At 48.6% G+C, this 21,966-nt stretch overlaps 1 protein-coding gene across 7 annotated transcripts in view; it reads left to right on the top strand.

Annotated features, from left to right (window-relative positions):
- Positions 1-21,966, top strand: part of TSPAN18 (tetraspanin 18) — a 180,379-nt gene that overhangs the window by 24,510 nt on the left and 133,903 nt on the right. For all 7 annotated transcript variants that reach the window (XM_066251335.1, XM_066251338.1, XM_066251331.1 and 4 more), the window contains exon 2: positions 7,689-7,767. Coding sequence is in view for 1 of the 7 variants with exons in the window: in XM_066251330.1 (XP_066107427.1) it covers positions 7,689-7,767 (79 nt within the window). In the remaining 6 variants the exon portion in view is untranslated. The remainder of the gene's footprint in view (positions 1-7,688; positions 7,768-21,966) is intronic.

Below are 21,966 nucleotides of genomic sequence, written 5' to 3' on the forward strand. Positions count from 1 at the left end.
CCACTTAATGACAGGGATACATCCTGAGGAATGTATTAGGTGATTTTGTCATTGTGTGAATATCATAAAGTACGCTTACCCACACCTGCATGGTCTAGCCTACTACACATGTAGGCTATAGGGTGTAGTCTATTGCTCAGAGGCTGTAAGTTGTACGGCATGTTACCGTACTGAGTATTGTAGCCAATTATAACACAATATTAAGTATTTGCGTATCTAAGCATCGAAAAGCTACAGTCCAAATAGGATATAAAAATCTAGTGGTACGCCTGTACAGGACACTTACTATGAATGGAGCATGAGGACCGGAAGTTGCCCCGGGTGAGTCAGTGCGTGAGCGGTGAGTGATTGTGAAGGCCTAGGACCGCAGTGGGCACTACGGTAAACTTCACAAACACAGTAGTACACTTCGGCCACAGTTTATAAAACCACACGGGACTGAATCAAGTGCAAGAGAAAATGATGCAAACAAGAGATGTGGTAAACAGCACATATGATGCTGTTGCCGGCATCATAACAGCAAACATTTTGTTTTTAATAGGTAGAACAAGTACACTCTAAAATAATGAAAAGTATCATGGATGCGTAAACCAGTAATGGAGTTGTGTATTGTCGAGTACTGTGTACTGTCCATGAGTGTGTGCGCTATGCTTTTGTCTGACCGGCAGCATGGTGGGTTTGTTTACAACAGCAGCACCATGAACCCATGAGGAATGCAGCATGCTGCGACTTTATGACAATGTGCTGCAGGTACGATGTCACTAGTGGACATTCTGATGGCTACTATATACTAGGTGATAAGAATTTTTTGGCTCCATTACAATCTAATGAGACCCACATCATATAGTGTATGTGACCTGTCATTGACCAAAAAATATCATCAGTACTGCTTCTCTTAGAGGTGGAGGATGGCTGGAAATAACATCCTTGTACATGTATTAAGACTGCTCTTTGGATCCATGTTGAGTTCACGAGCTGGGACGTGTGCAGGCAGGATTAGTACTAAAGCCAACCTCAGCACGAAAACAGCCTCTGCCCTTCCCGAACCGTGCACTGGGAGGACTGGGTCTTCCCAGAGCCTGTGAACCCCAGGCATCTTGGCACAGACAGCCCAGGCGCCTGAGATGCATCCTTGGAAGGATGGACCTATGGGTTGGCCTAATGCAGGCTGGACACCGGTGAAGTGGCTCTGGGGACTTTGGCTGGAAACCAAACTGTGGGTCCTGGTCTCCAGCTCTGTGACTTTAGATGAACTGCTTGACCTCTTTGAGCTTCAGGTCATTCCTTTGCCAGTGAGGAGGACACTGGCCACTTGGTAGCAGAGTTATGTCTCCATGTCTTTCACGTGTTTGCTCATTCAGATGACACTGTGCCGGTGGGGCGGGCAAGCCAGGCTCCACCTTCAGAGATGGGTCCCTTAAACCATCAGGCTTCTAGGTCTGCTGGGGTGGGCAGCCCCTTGTAAGAAAGCAAGCCTTACTTAGCAGACACTGGGGATAGAATTATTTGTGTTTTTCTTTTCCCTTTCTCCAGCAACAATGTGTCGATGTTTAGTTACATAAAAATGCTGGGCTCACTTTTCTCATCTGCAGAATGGAAAGAGTGATAATACTCCCCGCGCAGTGTGGGAGGAAGAAGAGTGAAGCTGAAGGGTAAAATGAACTCCAGCGGATGGGTGCCCGATGGCAGGCCCTTTTCCTTACTTCCTTCAGGTAGCAAGAAGGCACTTCCAGACGGGACAGAACAGGAGCAAATGCAGGGCAGTGCCTGCTGGTGGCAGGCTCCCAGAGGCTACACATTGCCCTTCCTGCTCACCTTGGCGGTATCTGTCTCATGCAGGTACAACTGGGGAGGGCACGAGAGACCCTGATTGGCATGTGCAGCCTGCAGAAAAGCCCCAGATCTGATGGGAGGTGGGGAGAGAGGGGAGATGATCACTAATGACAGTTGCACTAGAATAAAGAGCTTCATGTGTTAACTTATGCGGTTGGTACACCCCCTCCACTCCGGCCCTTCAGCTTGCCCTGGCCACCAAGAGCTAATGGGCTCAGGTTGGGAGTTTCCTACCCACAGGGACCCTTGCAAGCAGTTCCCACGCTCACTATGCTTGGCCCAATTAACTGTAGGGAACGGCTCTCCCTTTCTGGAGCAAAAATAAATCCCAATCTTTCTGAGGATCTCCTGGCTCCCACCTCAGTCCCACTGCGACCCTGGGGCACAATTAGCCGGCCGATTCAAGGACTCATAATGGGAACAGGGTGAAGGGACTGAGTGACAGGGCTGGGTGGCACTGGGGAAACACTCTCCCTGAGAGACAAGTGCAGGTGGAGAGAGGATGCACAGACAGGATGCGGCTCCATTAAGAGCTGCCCTGGGGATAGTTGAGACAGAGGACACAGCAGGAACTCCTCAGGAAAGGGCCTTGGCTCCTCCCTCTCCCCCACCCCACCCCACCCTCACACCAACCCCCTGCGTTGCTAATTTAAAACAAAGCAAAACAAAGCCCTGGCTTTGTTTCCCAGCCATAAACTGCAGAGCTTTTATCTGTCAACAAGCCCTGCATGGGCTGGCAGTGGCCCAGCCTGGGTCTGTCCTGTGGCTTCAGTGTGGGGACAGGGCCGAGGGCTGAGCCACCACTGGAATCTCATTGAGGATGCTGCCCCTTTTGGGGGCACAGGACCAAGAAATAACCCTTGTTGTGACGGGGTTCAGAAGGATGGCAGTTCCACTTAAGGAAGGAAGAGGTGTAGAGTGGACAGAGAGAGAGAGAGAGAGAGAGAGAGAGAAGTTGTAGAAGAGCTAACCAGGAAAAGGCTCATCATTGGGCGGATCATCTCCCTACATCTTTTTCTTGCTGCCTCTTCCAAAAAGTCTTCCCAGCTCTCCTCCTCCTCTGAAATTCTACTGACTTGGGATCTAGGACATCAAGAGAGTCTAAACCAGTAGTCTTCAATGTTATCTGGAAAATTCATATATAAAATATCAGAAAGTCCAGCTGTTGTGAATTACCATATTTCCCAATGTATAAGACGCACCCTTTTCCGAAAAATTTGGGGTCTAAAAACTGGGTGCGTCTTATACAGTGGTTGTAGATTTTTTCACTTGCATTTCCCACTTTTTTCGCGTGGATGAGGAGTTGTTTGAATTTTATAATGAATAAAACTTGAATTCAATAACATTATGTAGTACTTCTTTTTTTTTCTTCAAATTTCGGGCCCCCAAATTAAGGTGCGTCTTATACATGGGAGCATGTTATACATGGGGAAATACGGTAAGTGTTAGCATATATCTGGGGTGTAGACCCCTGAGGAAGGGAGGGAATGATCTGAGAAGTATAACTTGGAACCACTAATCATGGCCACTACCATTTTTACAACAAGGAGCAAGCAGATTCTATTTTACGTAATTCCTGCTCCCTCTGTTGACTGCTTGTTTTGTACCAGGTTCCGTGGGAACCACTTACAATGTGTCAGTTCACTTAATGCCCAGCTCGGGCCAGTGAGGTAGGACTGTGATTGTCTACACTTTGCAGGTGAGTTTAGTTTGACTGTGGGGTCTGTGCATATAGTGAGGACCTGAAGGTGGGCCTGAGAAGATGGGCAACCAGGAACAGATGACAAACGTCCCTGTGAGCCGGCAAAGGGAAGCCAGGGAACCCACAGACTCAGGAGAGAGGCGAGGTATCCACACTTCCGGGCGCAGTCTTACAGCAAAGGAGAGGCTACCGGCTGGCTGATGAGCCAGGAGCCTGTTTGCAGCAAGCAGAGAGTCAATGAGGACGCGAATCCCTGGCAGGATAGGCAGGGGTGGTGGGGATGGCGGATCAGAGATAACTTCAGAGATGTGGGGTAGAAGAGAAACGATGATTGGGAAAATTGAGAGGAGCCTTTGATGTGGGTGTCAGTTACGCAGGGGCGCTCTGTGAAAGTTCAGTAGGCTGCATGCTCATGGTGTTGGCACTGCTGTGTATATACGCTCTATTTTAGTTTAAAAATAGAGTAGGAAACATTGGGGTAGACATTACAGTCTGGGCCTTATCCAGGGCACCGAAGGGGCTCTCAGAGTTTTTCTTACAACTTGAGAGCTGGTTTTCCTCACTCAGTGCAGATTTGCTTTGTGTGGAAGACGGGGAAGAAAAAGGTCTGAGTTTTGAGCTGCACTTTGCAAAATGGGAGGGAGGGAGGGAGGGAGGACTTGGCCAACCGTCATCACAGGCCCTGCCATTGATTAAGTCCTTGCTATATTTCACGGAGTCTAAGGCACACTTTGTTATTTTTTATATATTTTAATGTCTCTGAAACCAGGATGCATCATACAAAAAGTGACATGTCATAATAAATTAACTGACAGTATTTTTCTGCTTAGAAGTCCATAAAATAATGGTGCAATTACAGCCCAGGGTCTTAGATTCAAGAAATAGGATATGGTACGGCAGGCTCTCTGCTAAGTCCTGTGTATGCATTCCTTCTGTAATCCTCACAATAGCTTATGAGGTATCAGCTGCTGTCAGCCCTGTTTCCCAGATAAGAAGTTGAGGCGTAGAGGAGGAAGGTCATTTGCTTAAGGTCACAGAACTATCAGTAGTTAGAGGTGGGCTGGGTATTTCAACCTGAGCCACTTCAAACCTAGGGGATCTTTTTTTTTGGCCGAGACAGAGACAGAGTCAGAGGAGGGATAGATAGGGACAGACAGACAAGAAGGGAGAGAGATGAGAAGCATCAATTTTCTTCGTTGTGGCACTTTAGGTGTTCACTGATTGCTTTCTCATATGTGCCTTGATCGGGGGGCTACAGCAGACCGAGTAACCCCTTGCTCGAGCCAGCAACCTTGGGTCCAAGCTGGTGAGCTTTGCTCAAACCCGATGAACCCATGCTCAAGCTGGTGACCTTGGGGTCTCAAACCTGGGTCCTCCGTGTCCCAGTCCGACGCTCTATCCACTGCGCCACTGCCTGGTCAGGCAAACCTAGGGGATCTTGGTACAAAGCAAAACCAAAGCTGGGACCAGGAGGGTGGTGGCCTTTCCTTTCCCCAGCCCGGGACAGCCAGGTCAACAGCCAACACCATCGCCCGGTTTGCCATCATACTAACTACTCCTTGTCACCCAGCACTAGTGCCCCTCTAGGCCCTAAACCCTGGGATTCTCTTCTCCCTCCAGGAGGGCTCCAGCTCCAACATCTGCAGGGACCTCCCCCCTGCACGAAGAGGAGGGGGCTGGAATGAGATCTCAGGGAAAAGGGGGAAGAAATTCCGAGCCCAGCTGGTTTCTCTCACACAATGCTGATTTGCTTAAATGAGAATTAGGATTAGTGCTGGATTTTACCTCTCCTGTAGACTGGTAATAAACTAATCTCCTCTCAAGCTGCAAGAAGGCAGAATTCCTCCAAAGACTTGGAGACAGCTTCGGGAGACAGCTTCAGGCTTGGGAGTGTAAAACCTATAAAGTAATTTTGTTATTGACGGGCCTACCCGCACGGCCTGACACGCAGCCCCCAGCTCCTTCCCTGTGTGGCTGCGGCCTTTAATTTCATTAATGTGTGACATTCACCCAGGCTGCGTGGCTGGCAGGCATGCTTGACATTAATACGTGTTCCTTGTGGTCCCCAGAGCTCATAAAAGCTCATTATCAGCTCCGAGCCCATAAACGCAGTTCCCTGGCTCAGGTGGCCCGAGTGCCTCGGTGACTCCCTCGAGCAGTGAAGCTGCGGCCATCTGCAGGAGCCAAGGACTCCCTGTGTCCAGAGGACTCGTTCTCCCAGACCACTGGCAGGTGACTCAGAAAAACCCTCCTGTGGACAGAACCCTGGCTTGAATTTGCATCTGAGAGGAAGGGCTCCTTCTGCCCCCGCTATGTGAGGGGACTTGACCCAGCATGTTGGGAAGGCGGTGTTTGTCTACATCCACCCAGAGGAGGGCCGTGCAGAGCCTCTGCCCCGCCCTCCCACCTCCAGACTTCAAAATTGCACGGACATTTCCACACAGAGATATGGGGATCGTTGCCAGGTGGTGATAGCCAGAAACAGAAATACCCCCACATACTCACGGTGAAGAGGAAAATATATTATGGTCCACACCTACTGTGGGGCACTGTACAGCTGTGAAGAATATCTCAGAAGGTCTATGTAGTCTCACAGTCATGGGGAGACATGCTATCTGTGATAAGTGACGTTGCAGAACATCTGTGGCGAGATCCCATTCGTATAAAGTCACACTGTCTGCGTGTGGGCTCACACGGGCGCATGCTCGCACAGATGTGATTACATAGAAGGAGGTCTAGAAGTTTTTGCAGTGGTTCTATCTGTTAAGTATGATGCATGGGTAAGGAAGAATTTTCAATTTGTAGTTAATGAAAATTGTATGAATATATATACATATATATGAATATATATATATGCACATGTATGTGTGTGTGTGCGTGTGTGTATCATGAATCACTCTGATCACAGCCATAATCTGGCCCGCAGTGCGTGAGGTCCCCTAGGCTGACGCTGCCTGGTAGATGAGGTAGAGGTGGAGGTAGTATTCTTCGGCCAAGCCCGGTTCTCCGTCCGAGCAGGGAGTTCTGAGCGCATCCTCGGTGAGTGTGGTGCCCCAAGGCTGGGATCTGTCGAGCCGAGCTTGCACTCATTGCTCTCCAGCCTGCACCTCTCCCACTGTGGCGATGGCACTTGCACCAGGCTCAACTTTCCAGGGACCTGAGTTTTAGTCCTGGTTCTGCCTCATTTTTAGCGGTATGACCCTGGGCAAGTTATTTAATCCTTATGAGTTCATGGTCCTCATCCCTGATGTGGTGGTGATGCTTTCTCATAGAAATGGAGAAGGTGTCAGGATTATTGTCATAATCGTTTTGGGCAACTTGACACTTGACCAGGGCTCCCATGGTGCATGGTCATCGAGGGTAGAAGGAGTCGGGATGGAGAGAGGGGGAAGGAACGTGGCTGTTCCTCTGCTGTAAATTTTGCTTTTGTTTCTCAGCTGTGCATGTGAACAAGCTGGCCCCCCGGGCCTGGCCTGAGCCTTGGCAGGCAGGTACGTGTCTTAGACACGAAGAATCTGATCCTTCTCCGGCGACCGGCGGACTCAGTCAGACTGACAGACAGGAAGCGGGGGAGAGCCTGGACTTCGGCCTTGGCCGTCTGGGGCTGAGTTGTTTTGTTCCCCACCAAAGACCCCTCCTCCTCTTATTACTTATCTCTTCCTGAATACCAGATCTTGAGAGTTTTGTTCTGCCCAAAGAGTCGGCATTCATTAGGCAATGATTAATTCTCTTTCACATTTTCGAAATTATTCAGAAAGCCTTTTTTTTTTTTTACGCCTAAAGAAAATGGAGTTCCCACACCAAGTTGATAATATTTTGGCTAGAAGCAAAGAAACGGGATGCGATGTTGTGATTAGCATGCTGCCGATGTCATCACGTGGACCCGGCCCAGGCTCCTGGGTTGATCTCAGAGGACCGAAAATATGCCCCGACCCGTAGGCACTGGGAACGCCATCCTGGGAGCCTGCGCGGGGCGGGGTGCTTCGTTCCGTCTGTGTGGCTGTGGGGGCCCTGTCTGGCTGTGCTGCATCTGCAGAGTTGGAAGGAGGGGACAGACACCCCCAGGAGTGGGTGCACATCTGGACTGAGCTGGCCCCCGGAAACCTCGCTAACCCACGCCTTCCTAAAATTTCTTTCTGTCTCCTCCCTCTAGAGTTTCTCCTGAAGCCACGTCAGAAAGAGACCTTGAGAATCTCGACACCCCTGAAAGGAAAAGATAACAGTTGCGAGAGGTACGATTTTGACAACACAGTAGAGGGGCATCTCAATTTGTTCGCACGAGAGCGTCTCATCTCTCCTCTCCCTGCTCTCCAGCGCCCCCCCTCTCTGAGTGAGAGAGCGCTCTGCTTGTGCTGGGGAATGCAGGGCAGGTGAAGGGTGGGTTTACTTTGTCCCCCCTCCCCAGATGTTTGTTCAGGGATGGGGAGAAAATGGCAGGTGTGTGAAGGAGAGGCTAATGCCCGGGGGGGGGGGGAGGTCTCATGAGGCTGGTGCTGCCCCCGGAGGGGCTGCCGGACTCAGGGAGTGAGCCCTCCGCAGGAAAGCAGAGGTCTGGGGCGCACGGAGAGACTGGCCTGTGTTGAGAACCCCTCCCATACCTGCCTCCCCAACACCCTCCTCCACGGTCTTGGGAATGGGGGAAAGAATCACCTCCCTAAAGTGATCCATCTACCTCATCTCAAGACTAACTGATAACGGAAAACTCCTGGTAGATTTCTGGGGCTCTGGGAGCTCCTGGGGTTGCCCGTGATCCTAGTACCTATGATGGTCTAGGGGCCTGATGGAAAGTTCCTGAACGAAGAGCCAGGACAGTCGGGTTCTGGCCCAGCCTGTGCCACCGTTGTACCTCCCTCAGGAGTCCTCATAAGCCATTTTTCTCGTTGGGCCTCATTTCCTCATCTGTAAAATGGGGCAGCAGTGACTTGAGTCTCTGTTTCAAGCCTTCCTGTCTTCAGTTTCCAAGGTTCGGAGACCAGGGCTGAACTAGAGGTGACAGGAGTGGTGGACAGCAGGGGGGCAGAGGTGGCGCTGGGGTTTGGGGACGGCAGGAGGAAGGCGGGCGGGGGCACCCGAACGCTCTGAGGAGAGCTGGTCACCGGTGTCTGGTGAAGGATGGCTCAGCCGCTCAGCAGAAGGCTGCAGAGTCTGAGGTGCGAACGGAGCCGGGTCTGAGTTCCACTAATCTGAAGAGCGGGACTAACCACCACCGAGGGCTCCTCCGCGCCGGGCGCAGTGCTAAGCACCTCGTTCGGTCCCCTCAGCAGCCCCATGATCTCGGCACTGTTATCACCACCACGGGGCCTCACAGGAGCTAAGTGACTGGCCCCAAGTCTCACAGCAGTGAATAACGTGACCGAGGTTTGAAACCCTTGCCTGAACTACCCTACAGTTCTAAAGCGTCTTTCTTACCAGCTCTGCCACTTGAAGCTTACGTTAAAAAAAAGAAAAAAATTGCTTTCTTGACCTAGAATTATTTTTAAAACTTTGGGCTCTTCATAAAATCTTCGTGGGTCTTGGTTGTCTTATCTCTAAAATGGGAGCATCACGCCTGCCCATGTGGTTGTTTGGGGGGAAATTTGAGATAAGGAATGAGCAGAAAGCTCCCCACACTGCCCCTTGCTACACAGCCCTCCACCTGCCTTCCTACCCCAGGGCTGCTGGGAGGGCGGGTGGGACGTGCACACACTGTGAAGTGCTGTACCAGCTGCCCAGTGGCATTTGCAATTTTGGTCGCCTCTGGTGTGTGTGGTTGAGAAGCCCTCGGCCGGGGTCCCGTCACTGATCTGATCGTTTCCTGGTATCCCAGCTCACCCTATCACTTTTGGACGGTGCTGCTGGCCGGCCAGGATTCTTCCAGCAGGAGTCCACGGCAGGGTGGCGGCTCCCAGAGGCAGACGAGGCGGGGACCAGGCTGAGGCTCGAGTGAGCAGGGGGCAGAGGAGTGGGGAGACCTGAGGCCTGCGTGGGCTCTGTGTCCCCCTCCAGAGCACCGATGCCCGATGCCGGGCAGCGAACCCACTTGGCCAGTGCCCAGGGCCATTATCTTAATTGTCTGCCTCCTGGCCGCGCTGCCCTGCGCCCCACAGGAAGCTATTGCCTTATCACAGAGCCTGGATCTCGCTGCGCGGTTCTCTTAATCAGGGAAGGCTCTGAAGCGAGTCGGAAAAAGCTTAACTTCCTCAGGACCTTTCTGCTTACGGATGTTTCTCTAATCAGGGGAAGCCGTGGACTTGGGTGGAACAAAGGGAAAGAATCTCTTTAAGAACAGAAAAAAGAGGCGAGCGTGCTATTGTCCCTGGGTTACCTTCAGGAGGGTTGCCGAGCGAGCACAGTGATTTAACCTTGCCCCTCCTGTGAGCCAGGAAACGGATCAATGTTATGGAGTCACAGGGAAAATACAAAGAGGACCACATGGCCACAGGCAGAGAGGCACGTGCTGTTGTGGGAGGCCGTTCGCTGGGGTGTGGGAGCCGGCTGGAGGAGGTCTAGTCCCAGCTCTGCCTTTGTGGTAGCTGTTTGACTCCAGGTGAGCCATTTGATCTCCCAGAGCCTCAGGTTTTGGCAAATAGCGAGCGCCTCGCTGGGTGGTCGTGGGGGCGAGGAAGCTGCCCTGTGAGGAGGCACCTGTTTGCTTTGAAAGATGGCAGCCCCCTGGAGTAATGTGGTCTCCCAAGGTGACCTCCTTGAAGAGGCTTAGGCTCTTGAGATGTGAGAGCTGGGTGTTTGTGATCAAACAGTGGGGTTACCCTGGAGACGCATACTTCTTTGCGTGCCTGGTCTAAAAAAGGTCTGAGTGTGGAGCCTGGGTTGTGTCTGCTTTCTGTTCTGACACCCCTGGGGCACTGGGCCACCTCGGGTATGAACAGTCCCTTCCTGAGCCTTTATCCCATGGTTTACACTTAACCCTGGTGATCTTGACTAGACCCTTTCTGTAGATAATAGCTGATCCTCCCCACAACCCGAGAAGCAGGTATTAATCAAATTTTTAGAGGTGAGGACAACTGGGGTTCAAAGAAGTTGTAAATTACCCTAGGCTTTACCTCTAAAAGGCAACGAGTGTATTAGGACCCAAACACGGAACTCTCGCCCCAATGGCAGTGTGTTTGCCGTTGCAGCCCACGGCACCACAATGCCCGTGTGGCACCCCTGCATGCATACAGAGGTACCCTGCGTGCACCCGTAGTTGCACCGTGGTGGCTTCCCATGGTGCCAATGACAGCGCCTGCACTGTGGTCCCCACAGAGCACTCATGGTGTCCATGAGACACCCGTAGGACTCAGCACCACGCCATGGCGCTCATGGTAGCGCCCCATGTGTTCACAGAGCATTCTGCATGCCCACAGTGACACCCCACGGTGCCCATGGTGGCACTCTTCCCATGTTCTCTACCCAGCCTTGCGTGAACTTTGGAGCTCAGGCAGAAAAGGAAGTCCCTGGTGTCTTCATCTCCCAGCTGCCTCTGCGATGGATTGAGCCAGCAAGTGAAGGCAATTTCTTGGAAGCATTAGGATCTTCCTCCTACTGAGATGTGACATCAGGATCTTATATTGAGGTCACTGATCCATTTTGAGTTCATTTTTGTGGCACAAAGTGTGAAGTACGGGCCCAACTTCATTCTTTGGTATGTGGTTATCCAGTTGTCCCAACACCACTTGTTGAAGGGACTATTTCTTCCCCATTGAGTAATCTTGACACTCTGGTTGAAAGTCAGTTGGCCCATTGGTGTGTAAGTTTGTTTCTGGATTCTTAACTGCATTCCATTGGTCTTTATGCAAATCCTTATGCCAGCACATGCTGTGTCGATTACTACAGCTTTGTGTGTAACTTTTGGACGAGTAAAGCACCCCAGATGATTCCAAGGTTGAGCATTCCTGGTTTTTAGAAGAGGATGAGGCAGTGTTAGGGCGGCCAGTTAGGAGCCTGCTGGAATGACCCTGGGCAGTGCAGGAGGAGAGGATGCAGCCTTGAAGCAAAGCCGTGATCGTGTCAGCAGAGAGGCCATTGTGGAGTTGAGAGAGCTGGTGAGGAGCATCCTGACCCTCCCTGATTCTAGGAAGACCTCGGAGACGACAGAAGTGAGAACAGAGGCCAGTGGTCCAGCTGAGCTTAATTAAATGCCTTCCCACACCCAGTATGGTCTGGAGAAAGACCCGAGTCCCGGTCACAGCTCTGCTCCACTGTGTGATCTTGGGGAAATTGCTGCACCTCTTTGAGAACCCTTACTATCTCTGTAGGGTGGATCAGTACTCTCTGTTACTCATGCAAAAGGTCGGGCAAGGGTCAAACGGGTCAGCTCTACAAAGGCTGAAGGGCTTAAAGGCAATTGAATACTTGGTAGAGTCTCCAGCTGAAAGTTCTTGTCAAGCAGTGTCAGTCTCAGCCCACCTGTCTCTGGGACAGCGATTGGGCTCATGCCACTTCTGCAGCCTACGCTGTCTTGCGCTGGCTCAAATAGGCCAGAGTATCTCCTGATGCTGGCTGACAGTTATTTTCTTGTACCCTCAGTCTACTTGCCCCAAATCTGCCTCATGGGGCTGCATTCCCCCCTTTCCCCCCAGGCTCCTCTCCTGCATGTCCATCCTGTACCTTCTCATCTGCTAGCTGAAAGCCGTAGTGACCTCTACCTCCCTTCAAGGATGCAGGAGGGAGAGCGTAGCTTTGGCATTAGATGAATTTCAGGGCTGTTTTTTAGCTAGTTATTAGCTTGGGCAAATGCATTCTCTCTACTCTTCTGTTAGAGCAGGGGTCCCCAAACTATGGCCCATGGGCTGCATACGGCCCCCTGAGACCATTTATCCGGCCCCCGCCGCACTTCCGGAAGGGGCACCTCTTTCATTGGTGGTCAGTGAGAGGAGCACATTGACCATCTCATTAGCCAAAAGCAGGCCCATAGTTCCCATTGAAATACTGGTCAGTTTGTTGATTTAAATTTACTTGTTCTTTATTTTAAATATTGTATTTGTTCCCGTTTTGTTTTTTTTACTTTGAAATAAGGTATGTGCAGTGTGCATAGGGATTTGTTCATAGTTTTTTTTATAGTCAGCTCTCCAACAGTCTGAGGGACAGTAAACTGGCCCCCTATGTAAAAAGTTTGGGGACCTCTGTGTTAGAGGAAGAGAGTCATGACAATTGCAGACTCATGGTCAAGATGAAATGAGATGACGGACGTTAGGCATGTTGTCCACTGCCTGAGAAGGGGTCAACACTCCAGAAAGCGGTGCATATAATTGCCGTTACCAGCTGAACACTACCCTTCAATCTCCTCTCATTCTGACCGGTGGGGCGCAAGCCCTGAGTTTAAACACCGGAAGGGGCAGCAGCCCTGAGGCCTCATTGCCCTTCCTGGCTGCCCCCTCACTCTGTCTGGGACACGTGTGGGAGGGGACAGGATGACAGGTTCTCACCACGCTGGTTTCCTGCTCACTTAGCCCAAGTTCTGCCAGAACTTTCTGGCCGCAGGCCAGCCCTGTGTCCACATGTGACTCATGACAGCTCCCTGGTCTTTTTCTCCCTTTTTGTACATTTTCTATCCCAACCTTTGCCTTCTTTTCTTTTTCAAGTTATTATAAATTGACCCAAGAAGGTTCACCCCAGGGCCACATTACCCGTCGGCTACGTGGGTTGGTGGAGTGTCCCCCTCAGAGATGCCCCACTCCCTGCTGTGGCTGTGGGGGGGGGCAAGGCCAGGCAGGCCCACCCGCTGTGGGGGGTGAGCACACCTTGACCTCATGAGAGATACTATGTCTTCATTTCCTTTATCTCAAGAATGAGCAAATGATTGCTTTTCTGTTTATGCAGCAAAAATGAGCAGAAATCCCCCTTAAGAGACTTTTTTTTTTAATTTTTATTAATGACATATGTTCACCGGAACTGTCACACAGCAGGGAGGGCAGAGAGGGAGTAAGCCCCCCAGCTGCAGGGCCGTGTCAGCCCTGGGGAGGGCCACAGCGCTGTGTGGGGCAGTGGAGGTGGGCCCGGGCTGTGAGGCTCCTGGACTCAGGGTCACTTTGGCCCACTCAGATGCTTCTCTTATTAGTTAAAAGTATGAAATAAGGTACTTTCATTAACAGCCCTGCAATCAAGGAGAAATCCCAAATCCACAGGCAGTGCTACGGTGTTGGCTGCGGTGGGTTCTTACCTGCCCAGAGCTGCTGCCGAGAGAGGAAATGACCAGCGCCACTCCCTGTGCCTGGGGCTTTGCCAACGTGTCTCCCGTTGTGGGATGTGGGCAGGGCCATGTTGTGAAAGAAAGGCACTTGAGGAAGTGGGATTGAGGAAGGAGATTGGGCCCTGGATTCTGAAACCTTTTTTTTCTTCTTTCTTCTAATCGACTTATTTTCTAGAGCAGCTTTAGGTTCACAGCAAAACGGAGGGGAAAGTGCAGAAAGTCATGTTCTCCCTGCCCCCCACCACAGCAGACCGCACTATTGACTTGGGCACCACAGTCATACATATATTGCAATCAGAGAGCCTACGCTGACACATCGTTATCACCCAAAGCCCACAGTTGACATTATGATTCACTGTTGGCGTTGTACCCTCCGTGGGTTTTGACAAATGTATAATGACATGTATCCACTGTTACAGTGTCATACAGAATAGTTTCACTGCCCTAAAAATTCTCTGTGCTCTGCCAGCTCCTTCTTCCTTCCCCCCCCTAAGCCCTGGCAACCACCGATCTGTGTACTGTCTTCATGGTTTTGCCTCCTCCAGAATGTCACATAGTTGGAATAATACAGTCTGTAGCTTTTTCAGATTGGCTTCTTGCACTTAGTAGTATACATCTAAGTTTCCTCCATGTTTTTTCGTGACTTGATAGCTCTTTTCTTTTGCCAACTTTTTTTTTATTTGTGGTTAGATACACATAACATAAAATTTACTGCCTTAACCATTTTAAAGTGTACAGCTCAGTGGCATTAACTACATTCTCATTGTTGTGCCACCATCACCACTGTTCATCTCTAGAACACTTTTTATCTTGCAGAATTAAAACTCAACACCCATTTAAACAATACCTCCCTGTTCCCCTCTTTTCCCAGCTCCTGGCAAACACCAGTATACTTTCTGTCTATATGATTTCTGTTACTCTAAGTACCTTGTGAAAGTGGAATCATGCAATATTTTGGGTGTGTGTGTGTGACTGGTTTATTTCACTTAGTGTAATGTCCTCAAGTTCCGTCTGTGTTGTAGCATATGTTTGAACTTCCTTCCTTTTTAAGGCTGAATAATATTTCTTTGTCCACGTAAACAACATTTTGCTTATCAACTCATCGTCACGTGGACACGTGGGTTGCTTCATGTTCTAGCTATTGTGAATAATGCTGCTAAGCTCCTTTGTTTTTTATGCTAAATAATATTCTATTGTTAGATGTGCAGTACTATGATTTATTTATCCACTCACCATCCTGAAGGACATTTGGGCTGCTTCCAAGTTTTGGCAATTATGAATAAAGCTGCCATAAATATCGGTGTGCAGGTTTTTGTGTGGATATAAGTTTTCAACTCATTTGAGTCAATATCAAGAAGCACAATTGCTGGGTCATATGGTAAAAGTATATTTACGTCTGTGAGAAACTGCCACTATGTCTCCCAAAGCGGCTGCACCATTTTGCACTCCCACCAGTTCCCGCTGCTCCACATCCCCTTTAGTGCTGTCGTGTTTTGAATTTTGGCCATCCTAATAGCTGTGTAGTTGTATCTCATTATGGTCTTAATTTGCAATTTCTTAATGACATACAGTGTTGAGCATCTTCTTATATGCTTCTTTTCCATCTGTGCTTCTTGATGAGTTGTCTGTCATTTTTTAATTTGCTTATTTATTTACTTATTGTTGAGTTTTGTGAGTTCTTTGTATATTTTGGATAACAGTCCTTTACCTATATATTTTTTTGCAAATATTTTCTTCTAGTCTTTGATTCCTCATTCTTTTTTTTTTTAAATCAAGTGAGAAGCAGGGAGGCAGAGAGACAGACTCTCGCATGCACCCCGACTGGGATCCACCCGGCAATCCCTGTCTGGGGCTGATGCTTTGCCCATCTGGGCTGCTGCTCTGTTGCTCAGCAACTGAGCTATTTTCATGCCTGAGGCAAAGCCCTGGAGCTATCCTCAGAGCCTGGGGCCAATTTGCTCATTGGAGCTATGGCTGTGGGAGTAGAAAAGAGAAAGAGAAAAAGAGAAGCGAGAGGGGGAGGGGTAGAGAAGCAGGTGGTTGCTTCTCCTGTGTGCCCTGACTGGGAATCAAACCCAGTACTTCTACATACCAGACTAACTCTTTACCACTGAGCCAACTGGCCAGGGTGACTCCTCATTCTTTTAACAGTGTCTTTCACAGAACAGAATTTCAAATATTTTAATAAAGTTTAGCTTTTCAATTTCTTTTTATGGATTATGCCTTTGGAGTTGTATCTAAAAAGTTATTGTCATACCAAAAGTCATCTAGATTCTTCTGTGTTGTCTTTTAAGAGTTTTAGAGTTTTGCATTTTACATTTAGTTTTGTGATCCATTTTGAGTTAATTTTTGTGAGGGTTACAAGGTCTGTGTCTAAATTCACTCTTTTGCATATGGATGTCTAGTTGTTCCAGCATCATTTGTTGAAAAGACTATCTTTTTCATTATATTATCTTTGCTCCTTTGTCAAAGATCATGTGACTATATTTCTGGGCTCTGTCTGTTTCATTAATCTTTGTATCTATTTTTTCACTGATACCACACTGTCTTGAAGCTTTATTAATAAGTCTTAGAGTCAGGTACTGACAGTCCTCCAACTTTCTTCTTCAATATTGTGTTGGCTATTCTGGGACTTCTGCCTCTCCATATAAATTTTAGAGTCAGTTTGTCGATAGCCACAAAACAACTTGCTGGGATTTTTATTGAGATTGCATTGAATCTGTAGATCACATTAGGAGGAACTGACAGCTTGACAATATTGAGTCTTTCTACCCATGAACATAGAATATCTCTCCAATTCTTTAGTTCTTCTTGATGTTTTTCATCATAGTTTTACAGCTTTCCTCATAGAGATTTTGTGCATATTTTATTACATTTATACCAAAGTATTTTATTTCTTTTGGTGCTAATGGAAATGGTATTGTGTTTTAAATTCAAATTCCACTTGGTCATTGCTGGTATATTAGAAAACATTTGATTTTTGTATATTAACTCGGTATTCTTTGACCTTGCTTTGCTATAAATGCTTTTTTACTTCTGTGAGTTTTTTTGTCAATTCTTTCAGATTTTCAGATGACACAGTCAGGTCATCTTTGAGCAAAGACAAGTTTATGTCTTCCTTCCAAAATTATAAAAATAAAACCTTGTTATAAAGAACAAGGTTCCTGCTCAATCTGTAACAATGAAAATGAACTTTGTCTCATTGTATTAGCGGGGACCCCAGTACAATGCTGAGAAGCCGTGGTGAGAGGGGATGTCCTTGCCTTTTTCCTGATCACAGTGAGAGAGCTCCTAGTTTCTCACCACAAGTATGATGTTATCTGTACGGTCTTTGCAGATGTTCTTTATCAAGTGGAGGAAATTCCCCTTTATTCTTCTTCTGCCAAGTGTTTTAATCATGAGTGAATGTTGGATTTTGTCGGATGCTTTTTCTTCATCTATTGATATGATCATGTGATTTTTCTTCTTTAGCCTGTTGATGTGATGGATTACCTTAATTGATTTTTGTATGTTAAACCAGCCTTGGGTACATGAGATAAAATTCCTTGGCTCTGGTCTATAATACTTTTTATGTATTGCTGGGTTTGATCTGCTATTATTTGTTGAGGATTTCTGTATCTATGTTAATGAGAGATATTGATCTATAGTTTTCTTTGTCTGGCTTGGGTATTAGGGTAGTGCTGGTTTCATAGGATGAGTTATTAATTATTCTTTCTGTCCATATATTCTGGAAGAGATTGTAGAGAATCAGTATAATTTCTTAAATGTTTGGTAGAATTTACTGGTGAACCTAAATGGGCCTGATGCTTTCTGTTTTGAAAGGTTATTAATTGTTGATTCAATGTATTTAATAGATACAGGTCTATTCAAATTGCTTGTTTCTTCTTGTATGAGTTTTGGCAGATTGCATCTTTCAAGGAATTGATCTATTTTATCTAGAATAATTTATGGTCAGCGAATTATTCATAGTATTCTTTTATTATTCTTTTAATGTTCATGAGAACTATGGTGATGTTTCCTCTTTCATTTATTTCTGATATTAATAATTTGTGTCTTTTCCATCTCACACACTCTCTTTTAAAGTTAGCCTGGCTACAGGCCCTTTGCTTTTACCCATCTTTTCAAAGAACTAGGTTTTATTAATTTTATCTAGTGACTTTCTACCCTCCAAAGCCTGTGTTTTAATCATGGATCTATCACTGGTTATTTGAGAGATCTTAAGTCTTAAGGGATAAAACCCTTTTATTCTGAGCCTCAGTTTACCCATATGTAGAATGGGTAGTAATAACGATTCCCAGTCCAGAGTTAGTTTGAAGGCAAATGTCAAATGTGAGTCCACATTCATTGAATGAATATGTATTTGTTGAGACCCTACAATGTATCAAGCTATTGCTCTGCATGCTGGGAATATCATAAGTAAATGAAACAGCAAAGCCCCCATCTTCGTGGAGCTTGTCTTCTGGCTGGGGTGATGGAGACCAAACAAACTCAATGTCAGGCAGTATTCAGTGGGGGGAAAGACAGGGAGTAGTCAAGGGAGTTACTATGTTGGCTGGGGGCACTTGGAAGGCCTTTTTGATCAGTTGTCATTTGAGCGAGACCTGAAGGCAGTGGGGAATGAGCCTTGACTTCATCTCAGGGAAGAGCCTTCCTGGCAGAGGGAACAGCAAGACTCAGGGCCATGAGGTGGGCAGGCAGCTGGCATGCTGAGGTACCAGCGAGGAGGTTTGAGTGTGGGACTGAGGCAGTGTGGAAGGAGCAGAGGCCAGAAGGGATCTGGCAACCAGGGTGAGGGGTGTGGACTGTGGTTCTGAGGGTAACGGGAAGCCAGTGAACAAGACAGAAATGGAATCAGATTTACATTCTACCAAGATCACTGTGGCTGCTGTGTGCAGAACAGACTGTGTGGACGGGGAGACCGGTGCGGAGACTGATGTTAGAATCCAGGCAAGAGGTGAGGTGGTTTGGAAGGACAGAATGGAGGCGGAGGTGCTGAGGGGCCCCGACCTTCAGCATGGACTTCGGAAGTATCTCCAACAGACTCGCGAGTGGATGGGATGGGGTGGGAGAGAAAGAGAGGGGTCAAGCATGACCATGAGCGTGTGCCTGGAATGGAGATGCCTGGGTAGGCTGTGCTTTGGTGGAGGGAGAGGGAGCATATTGAGTTTTCTTTGGGGGCATTTTAGGTTGGCGCCCTGTGGAAAGTGCCACCTGGAGGTCCCCAGAGGGCGGCCCATCCAGGACACCAGGGCAAGCAGGTATTATTTTCACAGCGCCCGAGGAGCTGTTGAGTGACATGGACTGAGGAGGGAAGCCAGCTGCAAGAGCCAGCCCTGGGCTCAGTGACCACCTTGAAGGAGAGCGCCGTTCCGTTTAGCTGCTGGTGCCCGACATAGAAGGGGACAGATGCGGCAGGGCGTCCCTGGCGACCCGGCACCTGGGAGAGATGGTTCGCCTGCCTTCTCAATGCCACCAGAATTATACTCAGTAATAACGATGAACTAAAAATCAATTCTAATACTGGCAGAAAAGAAACACAGTCAGTAAAACTTGTAGTGAACTTCATCATATGATACATATAACCATGCCAGTCGACCAGCAAACATGACAGCACACAAAAAAAGAGGGAGAAAGTAATGGGCTCATACTTTCTAATTATATTAATGGATATTTTGAATAAAAGAAAAAAAAATACGTGCAGGAAGTTCCAAAGAGTGAACAACCCCACAAACCCCGCAAGGTTTGGAGATTTGGAGAGTGACTTGTACAGAGGTGGCCGCAATGGCGGTCGGTGATCCCGTGTCTGTTTTCTGTCCGTTCAGCCACTGTGCTCTCACGGTTTAAGTCCAGATCTACTGTTCGAGGGCGCAATGTCCAGTGGCCTGGGGGCTGGAGATGTGAACTGAGGACAGAGAACTGCAGTGATCCTGAATCCTCATTCTCGAGAACGTGGGCAGCAGGATCTGGCTAGATAAGTGGGTGTTCTCGGAACTCACTCCCATGTAAACACAGTGTTTATTAAAGCTCGAGGAATAACAATGCGTTCATTGGAAGCTTACATACATATTATTAAAACCCAGCAGTGACTGCTGCAATTGTTAAGAACTTAGAGCAACAAAAGATTTTTCTTTTTAAGCAGGGTGTTTTTTTATCACTGACATTATTTTAGAATTGTCAGCGTTTGGTGGGTTTTATGTGTGTTTTATAATTCTCTACAGACGGTTCACCCCCTAAGTGCCTACAGATTGCTCCCACTGCCCCACCCTTGGCACGCCAATAGGGAGGTGTTTCCAAGAGGGTTGTTGCTAGGGTGGGGGGCGGGGAGGGTGAAGGGGCAGAAGGTGCACAGAAGGCCCTGAGGAGGAGACTGCGGCTGGTCTTGCAGTGAGCCCAGGTAGCTTCCAGGCGGCACAGGTGCAGAAGGGCCTTCTAGCGGTCCAGTACGTAATGAGGCCGGAAGCAGCTTGGCGCCTGGTGTCCCGGGGAACCCTGAGTTGGTAGGTATTTGAGCTAGTGAACTCCATTTCCTGACAGCTCCAGTTCTGAGTGCCATCTGTGTACAATGTCTAGCGTTACGGAGAGTCAGGCACCGAGAGCTTCATCCTCAGGGTGACAGTTTGCCCTGGTGGATGTGATTCTGCACCTCCTGAGGACACATGCAGCCCTGCTCAGTGGAGCGCCTGCCCTCCTCCTCTCTCCTCCCCTTTCCCTTTCTGCCACGTAGTCCTCGGAGGCAGCTGTTCTAATGAAAAATCTCATAAATACCAGGAGATAAGGATCGAGGTTCTTTTGGTTCTTATTTCTGCCCAGACTCCTCGGAGAGCCTTTTCGGTAGGAACTGTCCCTTTGGAACTGAGATTTTCTCCCAGACTTCAGAGACAGGGCTTCTTAGGAACGCAACATCCGTTTAAACTGAACTTGAACCGAGAGACAGGCGTGTCCCCCAGGAGCAGGATAGGGCAGAGCAGGAGGTGGAGAATCGGCGTTCTGTCCAGGGAAGCATCCCACAGTGCGTTCCCTTGCAGAGGCGGGGAGCAGGGGACCTCAGGCCAGAGGCTGGGCTTTGTGCCGCCTGCTGTCCTAATAACACCTTGGCCCCTGACCGCAAAGACCTACCCCCCCACCCCACCCCTGCCAGGAGAGCTAGCGGGGTAACAGAGGGGCTCCTCCAGCCTGGGAGGGAGTGACCCTCAGAAGTCACTTTCCAGGTGGGATTTCCCAGCTCTCGGCATTTGTACTGACAGGTCCTCCTTTACTCTCTTTCTCCATCCCTTCCTCTCTCTCTCTCTCTCTCTCTCTCCTTTCTTCTCCCCTCCCTGATTTCCTGAGCATCCACTGGGATACTGAAATGAAAAATTCCCCATCTTCGACCTCAGTGAACTCAGAATCTGATAGAAGAATCTGATTCGCTTAGAGATAAGAAAAGTTGAGCACTTTGTGTATGTGTGTGCGTGTGTGTGGTCTGGCTGTTAAGACAATATAGCAACTTTACAGAGAGCTTGGAAATGGAGGAAAAAGACATCATTCGGTCTCTCTCTCAGGACAAGGGGCCCACTCACTTCCTGCTTTTGTTCCCACTCAGGCGCACGTTCAATAGCGTTGCCTCTAGAAAGCCCGGGCAGTTTGGCTTCCTGCTTTTCTTTGCTCCCAATCCCGGCTGCATCACAGCTGTGTGGGACCCCTGTCTGGGCAGCACGGGCGAGGAGACCTGCAGCTCGATAGAGGCATGCCTCCTGGAAAGGGTAGTCAGGTCTAGTAAATTAAACTATGGGACACCCCGTTACATTTGAACTTTGTATAGACAGCGAATTACTTTTTAGCATATAGCCCATGCAATATCGGTCCCATGTGGTATTGGGGACATACACTAAAAAATGATTTGTTGTTTATCTGCAACTTAAACTTAACTGGGCATCCTTATTTTATTCGGCAATTCTGTGTCCCGAGTATTCGGCAGTTCTGTGTCTTTCTGCATGTGGATAGTCAGCGCCGCTTTATTGAATGACAGAGAAAATTATCCAGCTGATATGTATTCTTTCCCATTTTGGAGGGGGAACTCTCTTCCCTAACTTGAATCTCTCCCTTCTCTTGGTCGTGCCTCTCTGACCTTCCGATCTCCATCGCTCTGTGGCTTAGCACAGTGGGAGGTCACGGAGTCCAGCCCTTACAGTCCCCTCTAAGTACTTCCCTTCTTCAGCCGCTTTCTGGGAGCTTCCAGTGCCTGCAGGTGTTAGGTTTGCTCCCTGTGGGGGGAGAAGGGGAT

The sequence above is a fragment of the Saccopteryx bilineata genome, chromosome 1 (genome assembly GCF_036850765.1).
Source record: "Saccopteryx bilineata isolate mSacBil1 chromosome 1, mSacBil1_pri_phased_curated, whole genome shotgun sequence".
In the NCBI taxonomy this organism is placed as follows: domain Eukaryota; kingdom Metazoa; phylum Chordata; class Mammalia; order Chiroptera; family Emballonuridae; genus Saccopteryx; species Saccopteryx bilineata.